The sequence below is a fragment of the Octopus sinensis genome, linkage group LG17 (assembly GCF_006345805.1).
Source record: "Octopus sinensis linkage group LG17, ASM634580v1, whole genome shotgun sequence".
NCBI classification, from domain to species: domain Eukaryota; kingdom Metazoa; phylum Mollusca; class Cephalopoda; order Octopoda; family Octopodidae; genus Octopus; species Octopus sinensis.
In genome coordinates, this window is record NC_043013.1 from 17,450,536 (window position 1) to 17,468,287 (window position 17,752).

General features: G+C 37.1%; 1 protein-coding gene across 1 annotated transcript in view; it reads left to right on the forward strand.

Annotated features, from left to right (window-relative positions):
* LOC115220828 (hepatocyte growth factor-regulated tyrosine kinase substrate) overlaps positions 1–17,752 on the forward strand; it is a gene marked incomplete at its 5' end in the record, with an annotated part of 75,392 nt that overhangs the window by 19,792 nt on the left and 37,848 nt on the right. The window contains 4 exons of the mRNA XM_029791002.2: positions 1,227–1,348; positions 3,323–3,444; positions 7,564–7,639; positions 14,619–14,642. Of these exons, the coding sequence (XP_029646862.2) occupies positions 1,227–1,348; positions 3,323–3,444; positions 7,564–7,639; positions 14,619–14,642 (344 nt within the window). The remainder of the gene's footprint in view (positions 1–1,226; positions 1,349–3,322; positions 3,445–7,563; positions 7,640–14,618; positions 14,643–17,752) is intronic.

Consider the following 17,752-nt stretch of genomic DNA (forward strand, 5'->3'; position numbering starts at 1 on the left):
TCACCATCTAGTTATTTTGTGTTAGTCTTCATCTGCTGAACAAACCAACTTTAACCCACTTGATTCATCCATTACTTCTCAGACCTTACATAAATACTTCATTCAGGCCTTCTTCTGGAATTCTCTCATTGCACCTCACTTTTCCTTTGAACATTGTGACCTACAAATGTTCAGGTTATTCATCAGTCATATTAGCCTCATCAGTCCGTGAATGTGGTCACATGACCATACAAAGGTCATGGGCCCTGCCCCTTTTCCACCTCACATTTTTTACAAAGAAAAACAGATCATTGCAATTCCTCTTGTCCTCCTCTTATCACCAAAACCTGACTAGCTATTCACAAATGTCCCCTTCAGCCACTCTTTTCACAGATGTCTCCTTCAGACCTTCAACAAAAGTTCTTATTAGGTAATTTCACTCTACAATCAATTATCCCTATCTTTCATCCTAGAAACACTTGAAGAAAGTTAGGATTAAAGGTAATGTCTTCTATTCATCCTACTAATTGATACAAAATTAGGCAGAGCAAAAAGGTGTCTTGGTTATTTATACTGTACTGGGGATGTGACACGAACCACTGACCTTTTGGTTGGTAGTCCTGCACCTTATCGGCTCTATCAGATATCACTCTCCAAAAACAAACAGCCTCACTTCAATTCCTTGAATAAACAGAGGATTGGTAACTTTGATAGCAGAGCCCTGAAAACCATCAAATACATCAGATGGTACCATCACATTTCTAACAAAGAAATGCATGTGTGCATGCATCAGCCCATAGCCTCCCACCTCATAGCTATCCATTGTATGGACATGTCCTCTGTCTCATGCTAGATCATCCTACGAGGACTTTATTCTCATTTGATGCAAGAGCTGTGGGCTGGAAGAGGCCTCGTGGCAGGCCATGGGCCAGATGGTTGGATGTGAATGGGGAAGATCACCAGAAGCTCAATGTCACCTTGGAGGATGCAGAGGGAGTGACACGAGACTGCTATTGGTGGAGATCACTGGTGGACCCAGTCAGCTCTGGGGATAAGGAGATCTCTGTCTGGGACCACTGACTTGGGATGACCCCAGCTTCATCAAGCAAGTGCATGCCCGTCAATGTGCAAAAATAACCTTATTAGTCCGTTAAATATCTCAAAACAGTTACCATTTTCAGCTACAGAGTTTTAAGTTAATGAAGTAATTTTACTAACTACACATTAAATTGTCTTACATTTTGTAGGTTATACGTTTCCTGCTTTAAAAGAAGCGGATGCAATGTTTGTGGCAGAAAAGGCACCAGAATGGAAAGATGGTGAATGTTGTACTCGTTGCCGTGTGGGATTCAGTGTTGTTCAAAGAAAGGTACGTTTATTTTGGCTTTATTTCATTTTTTTCCCTCCATTGGTTTATATAGGTCTCTTTTTTTTAGGGTGGGGTAGGACCTGGAGAAGCATTTTTTATTTTATACAAGAAATGGGCATAGTTGTGTGGTTAACAAGCTTGCTTTCGAAACACTTGGTTCTGAGGTCAGTCCCACTGCAAGGTGTGTGTGTGAAAGAGAGAGAGGGAGCTGGTGTCTACTTCTCTTAACATTGCATAATTGTTGTAAATGAGTGTCACCATCAATCATTCAAACAGTTCCCTTCATTTCCAATCTTCTGTGAAAACATGTCCTGCCATGGGGAAATATCTTTCTTGAAAACAAGTGAGGGTTTGCAACAAGAATGGTATCCAGTCATAGAAAATCTGCCTTAACAAATTCTGTCCAAATTCTGGATATTAAAACAGAAATGATGAATCCCAAAGTTTTTCGGTCAGTTTCATCCTTCATCTCCAGTACTATCTACCCTATAATACTACTACCACAATAACATCTACTCTATAACATCACCACAATACCATCCATCCTATAATGTCTATGCAGTAGCACCACTCAGTACCTTATACCCTGAAACACAGTATTACCCCACTGCACCCTTTCCTATAACAGTGTATCATCCTAGTGCCCCTCACCTCAATACCACTTACCCTATAAGATTGCTATACCCCATCATCTCTTTATAATACTGAGCAACATACACACTTTATAACAGACCCAAGACTGAAAAGCTGATCATTTCTCCTGTGCAAATGATTTAAGCACTGATTGTGAAGTTAATGTTGGACAACTGACCATATGTGTTCAGATCTATGGCACATTGTGCCGCCTCTGAGAAATAGCACCTCACTCTGAGTCATTGAAACAAAACGAAGAAACCCTACTTCAGAGTTGAGTGGTTAGTGGCAGGGACGGACTGATGTCTAAACTGTAAAAAAGAATTTGCCACAATGAATAAACCATTCTCTCTCTTAATATGAAACTACGGATGAGCAACAAATGTTATTCATACATATTCACTGGTTTTTGAGTAGTTGTTCCTTAACTCTTTTAATCCATCACCTTCATGAGTTTATCTCATCTATATACTTCATAAACCCTACATCTTGTCTATAGTACCTTTATAGGACCCCACAGCTCATCCATAATGCCTTATAGACCCTACATCTTGTCCATATTACCTTGTAGACCCTGTATCTCAGCCATAGTACTTATAAACCCCATAGTTCACCCATAGTACCTTGTAGACCCTATATCTCACCCACATTCTTCATCTCATTGAGAGTGCCTTCCAGATGCTATATCACTCAGTGCCCAGATATGGGCAACCTTGTTTGACCAGCATGCTGCACAAGGTATTGATCCTCATAATTCAAACCACACCAATGTATTTACTCATATTTGATTTGACTATTTTAGCAAACAACTCTGGAAAAAGTTTTGTTAGTATTATCATGAAATTGTTCCATACAGGAAGTCAAAAGGACTGCATATTATCCATGACCACCCTACACTCTATCTCACCCATAGTACATCCTAGACTCTACATAATAGTGCTCCATAGAATCTATACTTTATTCATGCTGCAGTGCTCCATAGATATTACATCTCTTTTATAGTACCTCCTAAATTTAAAATGTTATCCATGTATTAACCTGCTATTTGAAAGTTAAATGTTCTGGCCATAGACACAGCATAGCACCAGTGATTAGTTACAAATTGTGGACTTCCCTCCATCTAACTGTTTTTCTGTCACATACATAAGATGTGGAAAAAATTTCCTTTTCTTTTGATGCATTTGTTCCAGTTACCAATCTTGCATGTGAGAAAAATTATTAAAAAGAAAAAAATACAAATCATATTAGTAATGATTTAATTTAATTATAATCAATGAAAAGTAATTATATAGTGAAAACTGTGACAGAAGGCTTTTTAGTTTTATTTTGTTTTTTTTCTAGCACCATTGCCGCAACTGTGGAGAAGTAATGTGTAGTAAATGCTCTTCAAAAGTGTCAACCATTCCTCGCTTTGGGATAGAACGTGAAGTGCGAGTCTGTGATTCTTGCTTTGATAAACTCAGGTAAGCTCTCCTTTTCATCTTTTTTGTTTGTAAAAGCTGTCTGCTGAAGCCATGGATTCTAAACCTAGTGGTGTAAGTGAGAGAAAATTTAAGGAATGATGACAATCATTTTAATTTCAAACAATTTTTTCAAACAAAGTGGTAAATTTGCAGAATCATTATAAACAGATAAAAAGGTCTTGCAGTATTTAGTTCCAGCTCTTTATGTTCCGAGTACAAAATTAACTAAAGATCAACTTTGCATTCCATTTTTTCTGATAAAAATCAAGTACCAGTCAGCCAAATGAAGTACTGGTCTAACAGTAGAGAGGTTTTCTGTGATATGCTCTGAAGAATACTCTCATATCATTTTATAGTGTTCCATATTAGCTTGGATTGGATATGTTCTCATGGTCCAAGATGGTTCTGATTTGTAGTTACTCATACATTCTTTTTTTGATATGGTTTCTGTGGTTATAAGGCGGCGAGCTGGCAGAAACGTTAGCACACCGGGCGAAATGTGTAGCTGTGTTTCGTCTGCCGTTACGTTCTGAGTTCAAATTCCGACGAGGTTGACTTTGCCTTTCATCCTTTCGGGGTCGATAAATTAAGTACCAGTTATGCACTGGGGTCGATGTAATTGACTTAATCCATTTGTCTGTCCTCGTTTGTCCTCTCTGTGTTTAGCCCCTTGTGGGTAATAAAGAAATAGGTATGGTTTCTGTTGTTGGATGCCTTCCCAACACCCAATATACTTTACTGTGTATGTTACTGAGAGCATGTGTAATGTTAGTGTGCATGAACAACAGAGTACAAATAAACTGAGAAAAACTGGTTGCATGAGAAATCAGTTCTGGTGTACGAGAGAAGAGACTGCACTGGAGTGGACGTATGATGAATGATAGTTGGGTAAAGTGGTGCCAAGGGATCCACTTGAGCCACTAGGTACTTCTTTACCCAGCTGGCACTGCAGAAGAGAAAGACCTGGGATAACATGAGCAACAATGGTGAGCACTGATGTCAGATTTGACTTCATGGAAGATTTGCGTAACTGTGATAAGCGTTGGGCAACTGTGCTGGAAAAAACTTGTCTAACCCATCCAAGCAAAGGAAAGAACATAAAAATTAGGATGATAACGATTCCTGTATTGTAATGAGTAGTATCGCAATAATAGTCATTTCATGAAAATGTAAACTATCAAGGTATTTCTGAACCTCTATATTCAAGATTAGTAGAAATAAATACAACAGTTTGGAGAGTTATCATCCTCATTTAATGTCTGTTTTCCATGCTGGTATGGGTTGGATGGTTTGACCAGAGCTGATAAGGCCAGGGGTTGCATCAGGCTCCATTGTCTGTTCTGGCATGTTTTTTTACAGTTGGGTGTCCTTCCTAACACCAACCACTTCACAGTGTGTACTGGGTGCTTGTTATGTTACACCAGTACCAGAATGTAGCATGTTATAATGCATGTTTTCTGTGGTTACAAAAATTGTGTAACAGAATGTGAACAGTTTTTTGTTACCATTGCTTCACAAGTTTTGCTTTAATATTGTGTACAAGAATATAAGCACTTTAATGTTCCCTGTTCCTGGCTGTGTGTTTGAGAAGCAGCTTGCTTTCCATCCATGTGGTTGTCAAGTGCAGCAGGTTGAGCAAGTGTCTTCTACTATAGCCCCTGTCCAATCAGATCTTTGTGAGTGGATTTGGTAGATGGAAACTAAAAGAAATCCATTGTGCATGTTTGTGTGTAACCTTGTCTTGACATGTTGTGATGGTTGTAAATGAGTGTCACCATTATACCGGGTGAGCCAAAAGTCATGAAGGGGTTTGAATGTTTAATAACTCCTTTTTTGTTTTAAATTTACATCATATATCCTATACAATACATATAGAAATTATATTTACACCATTTATGAAAAATTAAATTTCATAAATGGCATCCATTTTCTACTTTGCATAAACTCACCCTTTCTAAGGTGTTTTCCATGATAGTCCTTAATGATTCAGTTCCCAGCACTCTGATTTCAGCCTGAATATTGCTCTTAAGCTATTGAAGTGTCTGAGGTTTGTTAACATACATTTTTTTTTCCTTAAGACAACCCAATAGGAAGTAGTCAGGAGCCATCAGATCTGGAGAACATGTTGGTCAGCATATGTTGCGACTGCAGGAAATTATTCTTCCCTCAAAAATATGCTTGAGTGGTTGAATTGTGGTCCTTGCTGTGTGAACTGTGGCTCTGTCCTGTTTGAACTATATGTCAAGTTTATCTTGAACGACTGGGAGAAATTTTTGATCATAAACTGATATCGCTTGTAACAGTAACATGGTTCCCTTTATCATCTTCAAAAAAATGTCTGATCACTTCCTTTGACCTCACCCCACACTAGACTATACACTTAAGGGGATGCAATTCACTTTGGTGAATCACCCTCGGATTTTCCAAATCCCTCACACTGTAATGGTAGAGATATGTTCATTGAGTTAGAATTATTGATCCTTGGTTTTGATAGTAAAATTTCACAATTTATGTTCATTGTTTGGTTGTGAACTTTTCCATGGTTAATCTTCAAAGTCTTTTATATGAAATCTTTAAAAAAATAGAAATTAATTTTCAAAAAGTTATTAAATATTGCAACCTCTCTGTGACTTTTGGCCCATCCTGTACAAGTAATCTTTGTTTCCAGTCTTACAAAGAAAGCATGTCTGGTCATTACTTTGCTTTGAAATAGATGATGGTTGATGACAGAAAAGATATCCAGCTGTAGAGAATCTGCCTCAAAGAATTCTGTTTTAACTATTCAAACGTGGGAAAGTGGATGTTAAGATGATGATGATGGTAATTGTGTGCATGTGCTATATCTACCAACTACTGGTTCACTTGTAAATGTTGTCTATTTTATATTTTATGTATTACATTTTAATATTTTGTGCATTGTACTGATTCTGTGTCAGTCAGTCAAGAACTGTTTTATAAATTAGTTAATAAACTCGTGGCTATATTTACTGTTGTTTGTCCTGCAAATGAGGATGTGTGACCCAATGCTTGAGGTATTGGGCTTAGAATTGATAGGTTGTGGGTTTGATTTTTACATTGGGTGGTACATTTTGTCCTTAAGCAATTCACTCTGTTTTACAGTGAAATCTTTCATAATTGTCATCCTTGCCAGCAAACAAAGCTCATACTTTCCTTCCTCTAAGTTTGTATAATTGAACTTTGAGGGATTAATTCCTAATTCCTTGAAATTATCTCCCAGTTTGTTTAGAGATCACTAACAAGAAAGGTATTATAATTAATTAAAATTTTTGCACATTGCATTAAATGCATCACTCTTTAACTTATCCATGACATTGGCTCCTTTGAATAATTTCACCTGGCTCATGTTTTAATTATGCAAATTATACTCATAAAAAGATATTTTATGTAAGAATCTGTCAACTGATCGAGCAGTTTTGAAGTAATTATATGCTATAGTTTATACATTATAAAGTATATACTGTGCTGATGAAACCTAATAGACTGAAACATTTCCTTAATTATCCCTTGCCTTCAAACGAAGTTCAGACTTTCCCAATATTATTGTCATTATACATCTATTTCCCATGCTGGCATGGGTTTGATGGGTTGTCATCATGATGGAAGTCAGCACATATTCATGGGTACTGCTCACCTGGATGGGTCAGATGATTTCATCTCATTCATTTCATTTTTGCTTTGGTTTCTGTGGCTAGATGCTCCTTCCTAACAATGTTTTACAAAGTATACTAGATGCTTTTTTTTTTTTTTTTTTGTGGCACCAGCCCTAGAAAGGTGTCTTTTTTTTTTTTGGCCCCCAACCTGACTAAAGGGATCATAACATGTATAAAATAACTGAGAAATTGATAAATTTTTTAAAAAAATTATCTCCTCTTTTAGGACTGTAGTTTCCAATTGCCATTAAATTTTTTTTCTCCAACTAAGTGGTAAATTTTAGCTGAAAATATTTTGCATATGATACACCGTACTGACTCATTTGTCCAGATTTATACCTTTTACCTCTTTAAATTATTTCCCTTACTGCATTTAAAAAATTTTTTTACTACTGTTCTGTTTGTATGTAGCCACCTCTGATAGATTCATTCTCTTTATTCATTGCAGAGATAAGAAGACCGCATCTGATACAGACTCTCTGCCTTCTGAATATTTAGCCAGTTCACTGTCCAAGCAGTCGCAGGTAAACAACAGCAGCACTTGTGTTGAATATTCTGTTATATTTATTTACAATACACATGGGATCAAATAGGGATACTCTTCCTTCACAAATTATTTATACTTTAAAAATAACTGAAAAAAGGTTGTTGTGGGTTTGATTACATTTAAACAGATTAATTTGTATTTAGATTGGATTGTTGCATATCATACCGATCCAAAGACTCAGTCTTCAACAACATAATGTTTCTATTACTACCACCACTATCATAATTACCATAATTAAAGCTGAGAATTAATGGAACAGCAGACGAAATATTTTGTTTGGTTTCATTTGTTACACGGGAGATCAACTCTCCTCTTTTATTGTTCAGGGGTCAATAAAATACATCAAATAGAGGGCTCAGTTTGATCTATTGTTCCCACTCCTAGGGTTTTATCATCACCATTTAACTTCTATTTTCCATGCTGGTATGGGTTGAGTGATTCAACAGAAACCTCTGAGCCAGAGGGCTGCATCAAACTCCAGTGTCTGCTTTGGAATAGTTTCTACTGCTGAATGCCAATTACATTGTTGGGGCCAATGTCAATGTCCCATATAAAAACACCCTTCAATCGTTGGGTGATATGCTGCGCTTGTGAAGACCTGTCGAACTGAGTGAAATTGTAGTCATGGCCAATGCCAGTGCCGTCTGACTGGCACCTGTGCCAGTGGTACGTAAAAAGCACCATTCCGGGATTGAGCTTTATGGAGGCAGTAACATCAAGCCAAGGGAGATCGTAGTCATGGCTGATGCCAATGTTGTGCAGCTGGCCTGCTAAAAGCACCCTTCAGTTGTTTGGCAATATGCTGTGCTCTTGAAGACCTGTCGAACTGAGTGAAATAGTAGTCATCGCTGATAACAGTGCCAACTGACTGGCACCCATGCCAGTGGCATGTAAAAAGCACTGGTCAGGCATTAGACCATATGGAAGCAGTGACAGGTGACCAAGACCTTTGGTGATATACTGCGCTTATGTAGACCTGTCAAGCCAAGTGAGACCATATTTGTGGTTGATGCTGGTGTCAAGTCAATGGCACCTGTACTGGTTGTACACAAAGAAACACCCACTACACTCAGAGTGGTTGACCTTAGGAAGGGCATCCAGCTGTAGAGGTCTTGCCAGATCAGATCGGAACCTGGTGCAGCCCCCACCCCCGCTTACCAATTTTCAGTCAAACCATCCAACCCATGCCAGGATGATGTAAAGCAGATTAAATGATGATGGTGAGTGCACTGGGTGCTTTTTTTCTCTCATAGTGAGGTCACTAAGTACTTGCATGACAAGACCCCCCTCAACTGAGTGGGGTATAGTATTGAAGGATGTGAAAGTTTGATAGATGGTCAAGAACAGGTGTCTTGCTGAAGAGGTGAACACATGACTTCCCTTGCCCTTTATGTAAGCTGGCAGAATTGGTTGAGCCCTGCTGTAGTTAGTCATGACTCTTTACATTCTGAGTCAATAAAATAAAGTACTGGTCAACTTGTGGAGTTAATTAAATTTACTAATGCTTTACTATATTTACTTTTCTAATTCAAGGTTCTGAGTTCAGTTATCAATTTTTCTGTTTCATTCCCCTGGCTTTGATAAAATACAAGTAGTGTACTAGGAAGGTTATTGCAATCAACTCTCTCTCTCCCTCTCACCCTCACCACTCCATTCCTGTAGAAAATTGGTAGAATTCTCTGATTGCTGAACAAAATACCTAATAGTGTTTACTGTGGTGGTGGTAGATTGGTAGAATGACTAGATTTGTACATTTATGCTATTGCAGCATTTCAATGGTTGGATACCTTTCCCAACTTCCAACTGGTTTTAGAGTACATTTGGTTGATAAAATAAATATTAGACAATGTGCTGGTGTTGATTTAATCTATTGTGTTACTTCCCCCTCCCCACCACTACCAAATTTGTGGCTCTTGTATCATCTGAGGAATAGTTATTATTCTGGGGTTTCAGAGTCAACTTTGCTCTTTACCCATCCAAAAAGGACAAAATAAGCACTAACCAAGTACAGAGGACAATTTAATCAACCTTTGTGCTAAGTTAGAAAGCCTCAGTAATATTGTTATACCAAGTTCAAATCCTTCTGAGGTCAATAAAATAAAGTAGCAGTTAACTACTGGAGCCAGATTGAGTACCCTGGCTCTCCCAAATTTCAAACCTTGTACCCCTTCTTTTATCTTTCTAATCTGTTAATCAGAAGGGAAGGTAGTGCCATGACCCTTTACTGGGTCTCTGAGATAGGTGGGATAGTGGTATAGGTAGGAAGGAAGTTAACGTTGAGCCAGAAATCTGGCCCAATTGCTTGCAGTAGAGTGGAATCTGGTAAAGGCACCCTAGGAGCCAGAGGTGATAGTATTAAACCAAGTGACTAGCTAAGTCTATGAGCCAAGTGAAGCATGGCAGAAACTGAATTCAAAATACAAAGAACTGGAACCAATACTGTAAGTGTAAGACTGTTGTTGTTGTTGTTTCAAATCTTGGCACAAGGTCAGTAAGTTCAGGGGAGGGGGTAAGTCATATTACATCAACCTCATTACTCAGCTGGAACCTATTCTATCAACTCCAAAAGGATGAAAGGCAAAGTCAACCTCTGCAGAATTTGAACTCAGAATGCCTGACATGCTAACAATTGTGCCTGCTCACTACCTTAATAATAACAACAATAAGACTTTGAATTCTCTTCTTTCTTCATAGCAATAATGTCTGTTAGACAATTCTTCACTAACTAGTATTGAATTTTCAAAAGTAGTATTATGGCAATGTTGAAATATAAAGCAAATAATTGTTTTAAAATATAGGACTAAGGCAACAAAATTGGAAGAGAAGGGTATAGTCGGCTTCAGAATAACTCCAGTGTAGGACTGATTACCTAAATGAAAATATAATTGAGATGTCAATCATTGGAACAACAAGTTTTCTACTTAATATTTTTCTACAGACCTGGGCTGTCTCTGATTGACTCTGTTGGGGCTTGTTGTTTGGTGTCTCCATTTGATTCCTTTATTCTCAGAATTGTTATGTTGGAAGAAGGGGTGTTTTTTTTTCTCCTCTAAAATAATAATCCTCACTCTCTCTGTCTGTCTCTCTCTCCCTCCCTCTCTCTGTCTGTCTCTCTCACTGCCTACAACTATACTCATTATAATCAACAAGTCTCTTTGACCTGTTAGAAATAGCAACCAAATTTTCTTTGATGACACTCTACTATTTTGAAAAAGAGATGTGGGAGGGAGACACGAGATAAAGCTACACTAACAGTGCTCCCACTGTTTACAGCAGGATGTTTCTATTGACAAGTTAGATTGAGCCATCTGTGTATGTTGTGGGTATAGACTCAATACTAATAGACTATTGACCTCTTGGCTGTTTAACTGAAGTTTCCATATTCTGAACTCCAGAAATTAGGCTGTGAAGTGTGAATTGGACAATAGACTTAACTTTCTCTTCGGTCATAGCTTGGACACATTGCACTCACTCTCTCAGTTTGTTATTGTAATTTATTAAAATGTTTTCCTATCTTCTTAACATGTATTATTGCAAGGTTGGTCACCTCACACTGTACATTGTGGGACTGGTCAGTTCACAGTCCATTGTCGAGTCAGTCATTATCCACTGTGGTCATTTCAAATTGACTATTGTGTATTTGCTCAGTTAATGTCTGCTGGAGTGCTGGTCAGTTGTGAAAACACCAAAATTATATATATATATATATATATATATACAAGTTAGAAAAACCACCAAATATATACGTTTTATTTATTATTTTGCTTAATCATCGATATATTATTGTTATTTTATATTTAATTTTTCTATTATATGTAATTTTCTAGATGGTGTAATTTAATTGTTCATTTTGAATTGATAAAAGGTGGTTTTTCTAATTTTTATATATATATTATATTTTGTGAAATTTGATTTAGTATTTCTAAATTGAATTTTTCCCTGTAAGTTAGGAATAATATTCACTCAAATTATTATATATATATATATATATATATATATATGTTGCTACTAAGCAAAAGTATCATAAGTCCAAAATGTTGCTTTTTCAGAAAATGAAAAAATAGTTTCACCATTCCACTTCTTTTTACTTTAGCAACAGTTTCAGTGTAACAATAATGCATAAAATCATAATTACCATGCATGTATGATATTTTCAGTCAGAAATATTTTTGCAAAAGTGTCATATGTGGGGCTTTACTACTTCTGAAAAATGCTATACCATTGTACTTCACTTTCACAATTTTCATCTGAAGCACCTGGAGATATGATAGTTTGACCAAAAGAACTGGCTATTGCAAGCAAAATTAAATATTGAAAAAAAAAACGCAATTGGCCAAATTTGGACATACAACAGTTTAACATAATAGCAACAACATATATATACATATATATATATATATATATATATATATATAGTTAGATTGAATAGCTCTCTGCCAGACAGGACCAAAGAGATCTCTAACCCTACAAGTTCTTCAATCTGTTTTATAATTTTATATCACAATTGTGTTATTGTTGGTTACTGGTTTATGTCAAGCCAATCTTTGGTTCAGTGTATTTATGACTGTTAATTAAAGGAAGAGTGTTTGTGAACAGTTTGAAGAGCCCTAATTTTTCATTGATGCTTGTATTCTTCACTAGTATACAACAAAAGATATAAATATACACAGACACATATTTAAACTCTTGGAGGAGATGACAAGGTACCAAGATGATTGGCGGTACTAGAAGCACTGTGTGTGCATGTACAGCAGGGCCCTTTGCTGAATTCCCTACCTCAAGATACTCCCACCACCTTTCATCTCTCCAACTGCAATTTTTCCTTGATACCACTAACCTTTAGCAATGGTCACCCTTAATACCGTCCTCTCATAAGGCAGCGAGCTGGCAGAATCATTACCACACTAGGCAGAATGCTTTGCAGCATTTCGTCTGTCTTCACATTCTGAGTTCAAACTCTGCTAAGGTTGACTTCACCTTTCATCCTTTCAGTGTTGATAAAAGTACCCGTGGGACTCTGGGATCGAGGTAATTGACTTATACCCTTCCCTGAAATTGCTGGCCTTGTGCCAAAATTTGAAACCAATACTGCCCTTTCTATCAACACTTTGCTGTGTCTCCTCCTCAAGCTGCCAAATCATTTCGTCTTCTCCACCACCATCTCTCTCTCTCTCTCTCTCTCTCTCTCTCTATCTATCTATCACCATGCACTATGCCTACTTCTCTCTCCTTCCCCCACACTTTCACAATCGATCCAACCACTCATCATCTCTCTCTCTCTCTCTCTCTTCTCACCCTTCCCCTGTATATTGTATCATCATCATTATCATTCTGCTACTCTTCAACCTCATGCATCATTGGTCACTTCCCACCATTCATTATACCTACCTTCCCCTCAACCCTATCCAATCTCTATAGTTGTCTTCTACTCTTCCTTACTCATGCACTCAGCATTCTTTATCTTTACTTCCCTCACTCATTCTCCATCTCTCACTCTCTCTTGCAACCACCACCACCACCCACCCACTCTCCTGATTCTTCTTCCTCCATTAACTTCTATTCATCTCATACCTTGAGGGTCATATACACACCTCGTCACCACTATTTTATTTCTTTCCTGCTCTACCCTGATCACCACCACTCTCTTTCTAAAATGTGAGCAGTCACGTAGCTCCCCTACAGCAAGATTCTGTTCTGCTTTGGCCCTTTCTCTCAAACTGTAACCTTTCATCTCCTGGCATAATGTCACTTCTCTTTGGGGTTTGTAATTTTTCAGACTGCATAGTGACTTTACTTTTGCTGGTAGCACAAAGAAGGCACCCATTACACACTGTAAAGTGGTTAGCACTAGGAAGGGCAGTAGAAATCCTCCCAAAGCAGACAGTGGAGCACTATGCAGTCATTGAACTTGTTAGATCTTGGCAAATGGTCCAACCCATGGAACATGGATGTTTAATTTTTTTTTATGTCCATTTTACCATGCTATCATGGCTTGGATGAATACATTCTTTTACAGCTGGGTGCCTTCCCATCCTCATCTGTTTTTCAAGTTAGGAATATTTTATTCCACATATCTTTGAAGGTGCAAAACCTGTGGATCACCTGCTAATAGGAGAAATTACAGGAACATCATTACCCACAGCTGAGCAGCTTTGGGAGAAGTGCAAATGTAAGCTTACATGTACACTCAAGTTTCAATTTCTATCTACCAAATCCACTGAGAAGATTTTGGTTACCATGGGCTATTTGTTGTAGAAGATATTTGCCCAAAGTGTCACTGAGTGGGTTTGAACCTAAAACTATGAGATTGAGAAGTTAACCTCTTAACCATGCTGTGTTTGTGTGTGTCTATTGAGCTTCTGCAGTTTCCACCAGCTGTTTACCATTCACAAAGTTATGGTCAACTCATGGCTATGGTAAAAGACATCCATGATGCTGTGCACTGGAACGGAACACAGAAGCCATTGGTTATGAATTAAACATCTTAACCCCCACAACCATGGCTGCTCAGTGGAAAGGAATGATTGTGTGTCATAGTCATGTCTAACTTCTCACAATTAGGGGTTAATAAAATATTGATTTCAAATCTGTCACTCATGCTGCTGGTGCAAGTGGTGGTGCTCTAGTTGTTTTCTTTTAATCCTCTTCAGCTTCTGATTATAACTTGTGCTGGTTGCTAATGGCAACAGTGTCAGCAGTTGGTTTTAATATATTCATCCTTTGTTTGGCTTTTGTGTGTGTGTGTGTGTGTGTGTGTGTGTGTGTGTGGTTATATTGTGTCATTAACCAAGTCATTGATGGTCATTGTCTTACCTCTACCATACTTCTGGTTCTATATATATATGCACACACACACACACACATATAAACACTGAACTACTTTTTGTTTGCATTTACTACCACAAATGTCCTAAATCTGACCCTTAATCCCCTTCTCTATCTATCTGCTCATACAGAAGGCATCAAGAGGTCAGGAGAATGTAAGCCACTTTTTATACTCTTTTATTATTATTATCATTATTATTATTATTTATTATTATTATTATTATTATTACAGCAGAAGTTTTTTTATATTTTTTTGCGTGCTTTCTTGTTATAATTGTCCGCTTCTTGATGCTTACATATATATATATAGCTTATGTGTGTTGTTTTTATTGACCAGTGTGTGTTTGCTTGTGTTTTGGTGTGTTTCTATTATGTGTTTTGTATTATCTAACCCCTAATATTTTTTTATGAAACTTAAGGATTCAACATATATACAGTATTTTTTTTAAACTGATACAAATGAGATAATAGCTGTTTGATTTTAAAACTTCCAACCAAAATTTATAATTTAGATTTCCAAATGTTTTGTTTTGTGTTTTTCTCTTAAAATTATCTTTACCCAATTGCTGATTCTCTATCATAACTATTAATATTTTCACATTGATGTGGCTGTGTGGTAAGAAGTTTGCTTCCTAACCACATGGTTCCAGGTTCAGTCCTTGGGCAAGTGCCTTCTAATATGAGCCCAGGCCAACCAAAACCTTGAATGGATTCTATAGACAAAAATGGCGAAAAACCCATTGTAATATCTATGTGTGTGTTTGTGTATTTTTATGTATGTTTCTGTTTGTCCCTCACTCCACTGCTTGACAATCAATGTTGGTTTGTTTACATTCCTCTGAATTAGCACTTTGGCAAAAGAGACTGATAGATTAAGTACTAGGCTTTAAAAAGATTATGCGCTGGGCTTGTTTTGACTAAACCTTTCAAGGCAGTGCTCTATTATGGCCTCAGTCCAGTGACTAAAACAAGTAAAATATAAAAAAATAAGATCTGTGAAACATATGGGACACAATGTTTCTTCCTCACACTTAATTCTACCAACCCTCCTCATTCTCTTTGCTGTCTCTCAAGTCACACTTGCTGTAGTGAAATCCTTATTTAGGCTTCTGTCTCCGTATTTGTAGATACCTCAGCTTTTGTGTTCTCTTGGAAGTTCAACTTCCTGTGCCGGTTTGATGATATTTGAAGGTACTCTTTCTCTGACAGGATCAACTTATTGCCCTTCCTTTCTCTCTTGGTCCTTTTATAATATACTACAGTAGATTGCAATAAAATACAATGCATTACAATATACTATAATACATTGTAATCTGTTATAATACATTCTGATATAGTATAACACATAATATATTTTTTTCAAATTTTGGCACAAGGCCAGCAATTTTGTGGGAGTGGGTAAGTTGATTACATTGTTACCAATGTCCAACTGATACTTATTTTATTGACCCCAAAAGAATGAAAGCCAAAGTCAACTTCAGCAGAATTTGAACTTTGAACATACAGACAGACAAAATGCCACTAAGCATTTTGATAGCTTGCCACCTTAATAAATTATAATATATTACCATAGGCCTGATAACAGGGGGTGCAAGCACAGCTCATAGAATTTTTGTTGGGTGCTAAATCAAAATTTGCACCCCTGTTTACTTTTCTCAGGTTTAGAAAACAGTGAGTAAAAAGTGATTTGTAAAAAGTAGCTTGGAGTTAGGTTTCTTCTCAAAGAACAAAAATAAAAAAAAAGACCTTGTTTTAAAAATTTTTGGACCTAGGTTTGCACCCCTCAAGCAAATTTCATTCGTGTGCCAGTGTATATTACAATATGTCATAATGTACTAAAATGCATTATAGTATACAGTACATTATGCTATAATACATTACCGTATAGTACAATGCATCATAGTATATTACAACACAATTGTTTCTCAGCCAACAAGAGAGTCTCTATATTGTTAGTAGAATATGGTTTGAGGGTGATTTTATGACTATCTAAAGGAAGGACACAGTGAAGTCGTAGGTACACTGTCTGAAAAATTACTTATAGTCTCTTCCATTCAGGTTGTCATGTGACTAAACCACAGTTCTTGGTTATTTCTGATTCCTATTGCTACCAGGATTTGAAAATTAGGGCAGATTTTCCCCCCTTATTTTGTGATTTAGGGGTAATTTTTGAAAAACAAGGGGAACTTCGCAGCAGTGTTCAGTGAACAAATTAAACACACAACCCGGCAGTGGCTAAAACATGAACCGATCAGGTTTATGTATAAATTTTATTTTTATGTTTGTTTCCTTTTACACAATATTAAAACAATGGCTAAAAATTTCTGAAGCAGCACCCCTACTAATTTCATCTATGAGCCACCACTGTTCACAATATACATGATATAATATGTGTTTCAAATAACCCTAGGCAGGTACAAGTTGATATTAACAGAGATGATAAAATATTTGTGATTATCATCATCATCACACTATTTGATGCCTGTTGCTGAGGCTTCATTTGAGATGGATTGTTTTAACAACCCATCATTCCAATTGTTAACCCCATGGTTGAAACGCAAGCTTCTTAACTACATGAACATGCATGTATAGGAAACCAGTCTACTAGTTTTTGTGAGCTTTTCCCTTTTCAGAGCCCAAAAAAGGCAACACGGATTGTTATTGTTATGTAGTCGGGCCTGAATGAGCAGGTCTACAGTAAAAGACGTTTAGACATTGACCATCTTGTCTTTGTGTGGACCCGAGACAACATTCAGTATATAAAGTAGTGTAAGTTGAGGGAGATAATTTGGCTGCTGTTTCTAGCGGGTCAAGTGACCACAATAAGGCTTCTTGATTTGTAAACAGGCTATTTTCTTGGTTGGTCTTTTAAAGCAGATATTTTCCTGTCTGACTGTTCTGTAATCTTTCTTTTTCTTACTCCTACCACATCCTCCTAAACCGCTTTATTTTATATAACTTCCTGTTCACAAAGACTAGATTATATTAGCCATCACATTTGTTTACTGAAGATATTATTCATATTGTTTCCTTTTCCTTTAAGTCCTTTCTAGTGAATCTTGTGATATATATATATATATATATATATATATATATCCTTGTATAGAACTGTGTGCTTTAATAGCTCCAGCAACATGGTGTTTGGCTGTTGTGTACATGCTCACATGTCAGAGATAGGAAGCTTCATGCTTGGTGGCACGTAAAAAGCACCCACTACACTCACGGAGTGGTTGGCGTTAGGAAGGGCATCCAGCTGTAGAAACTC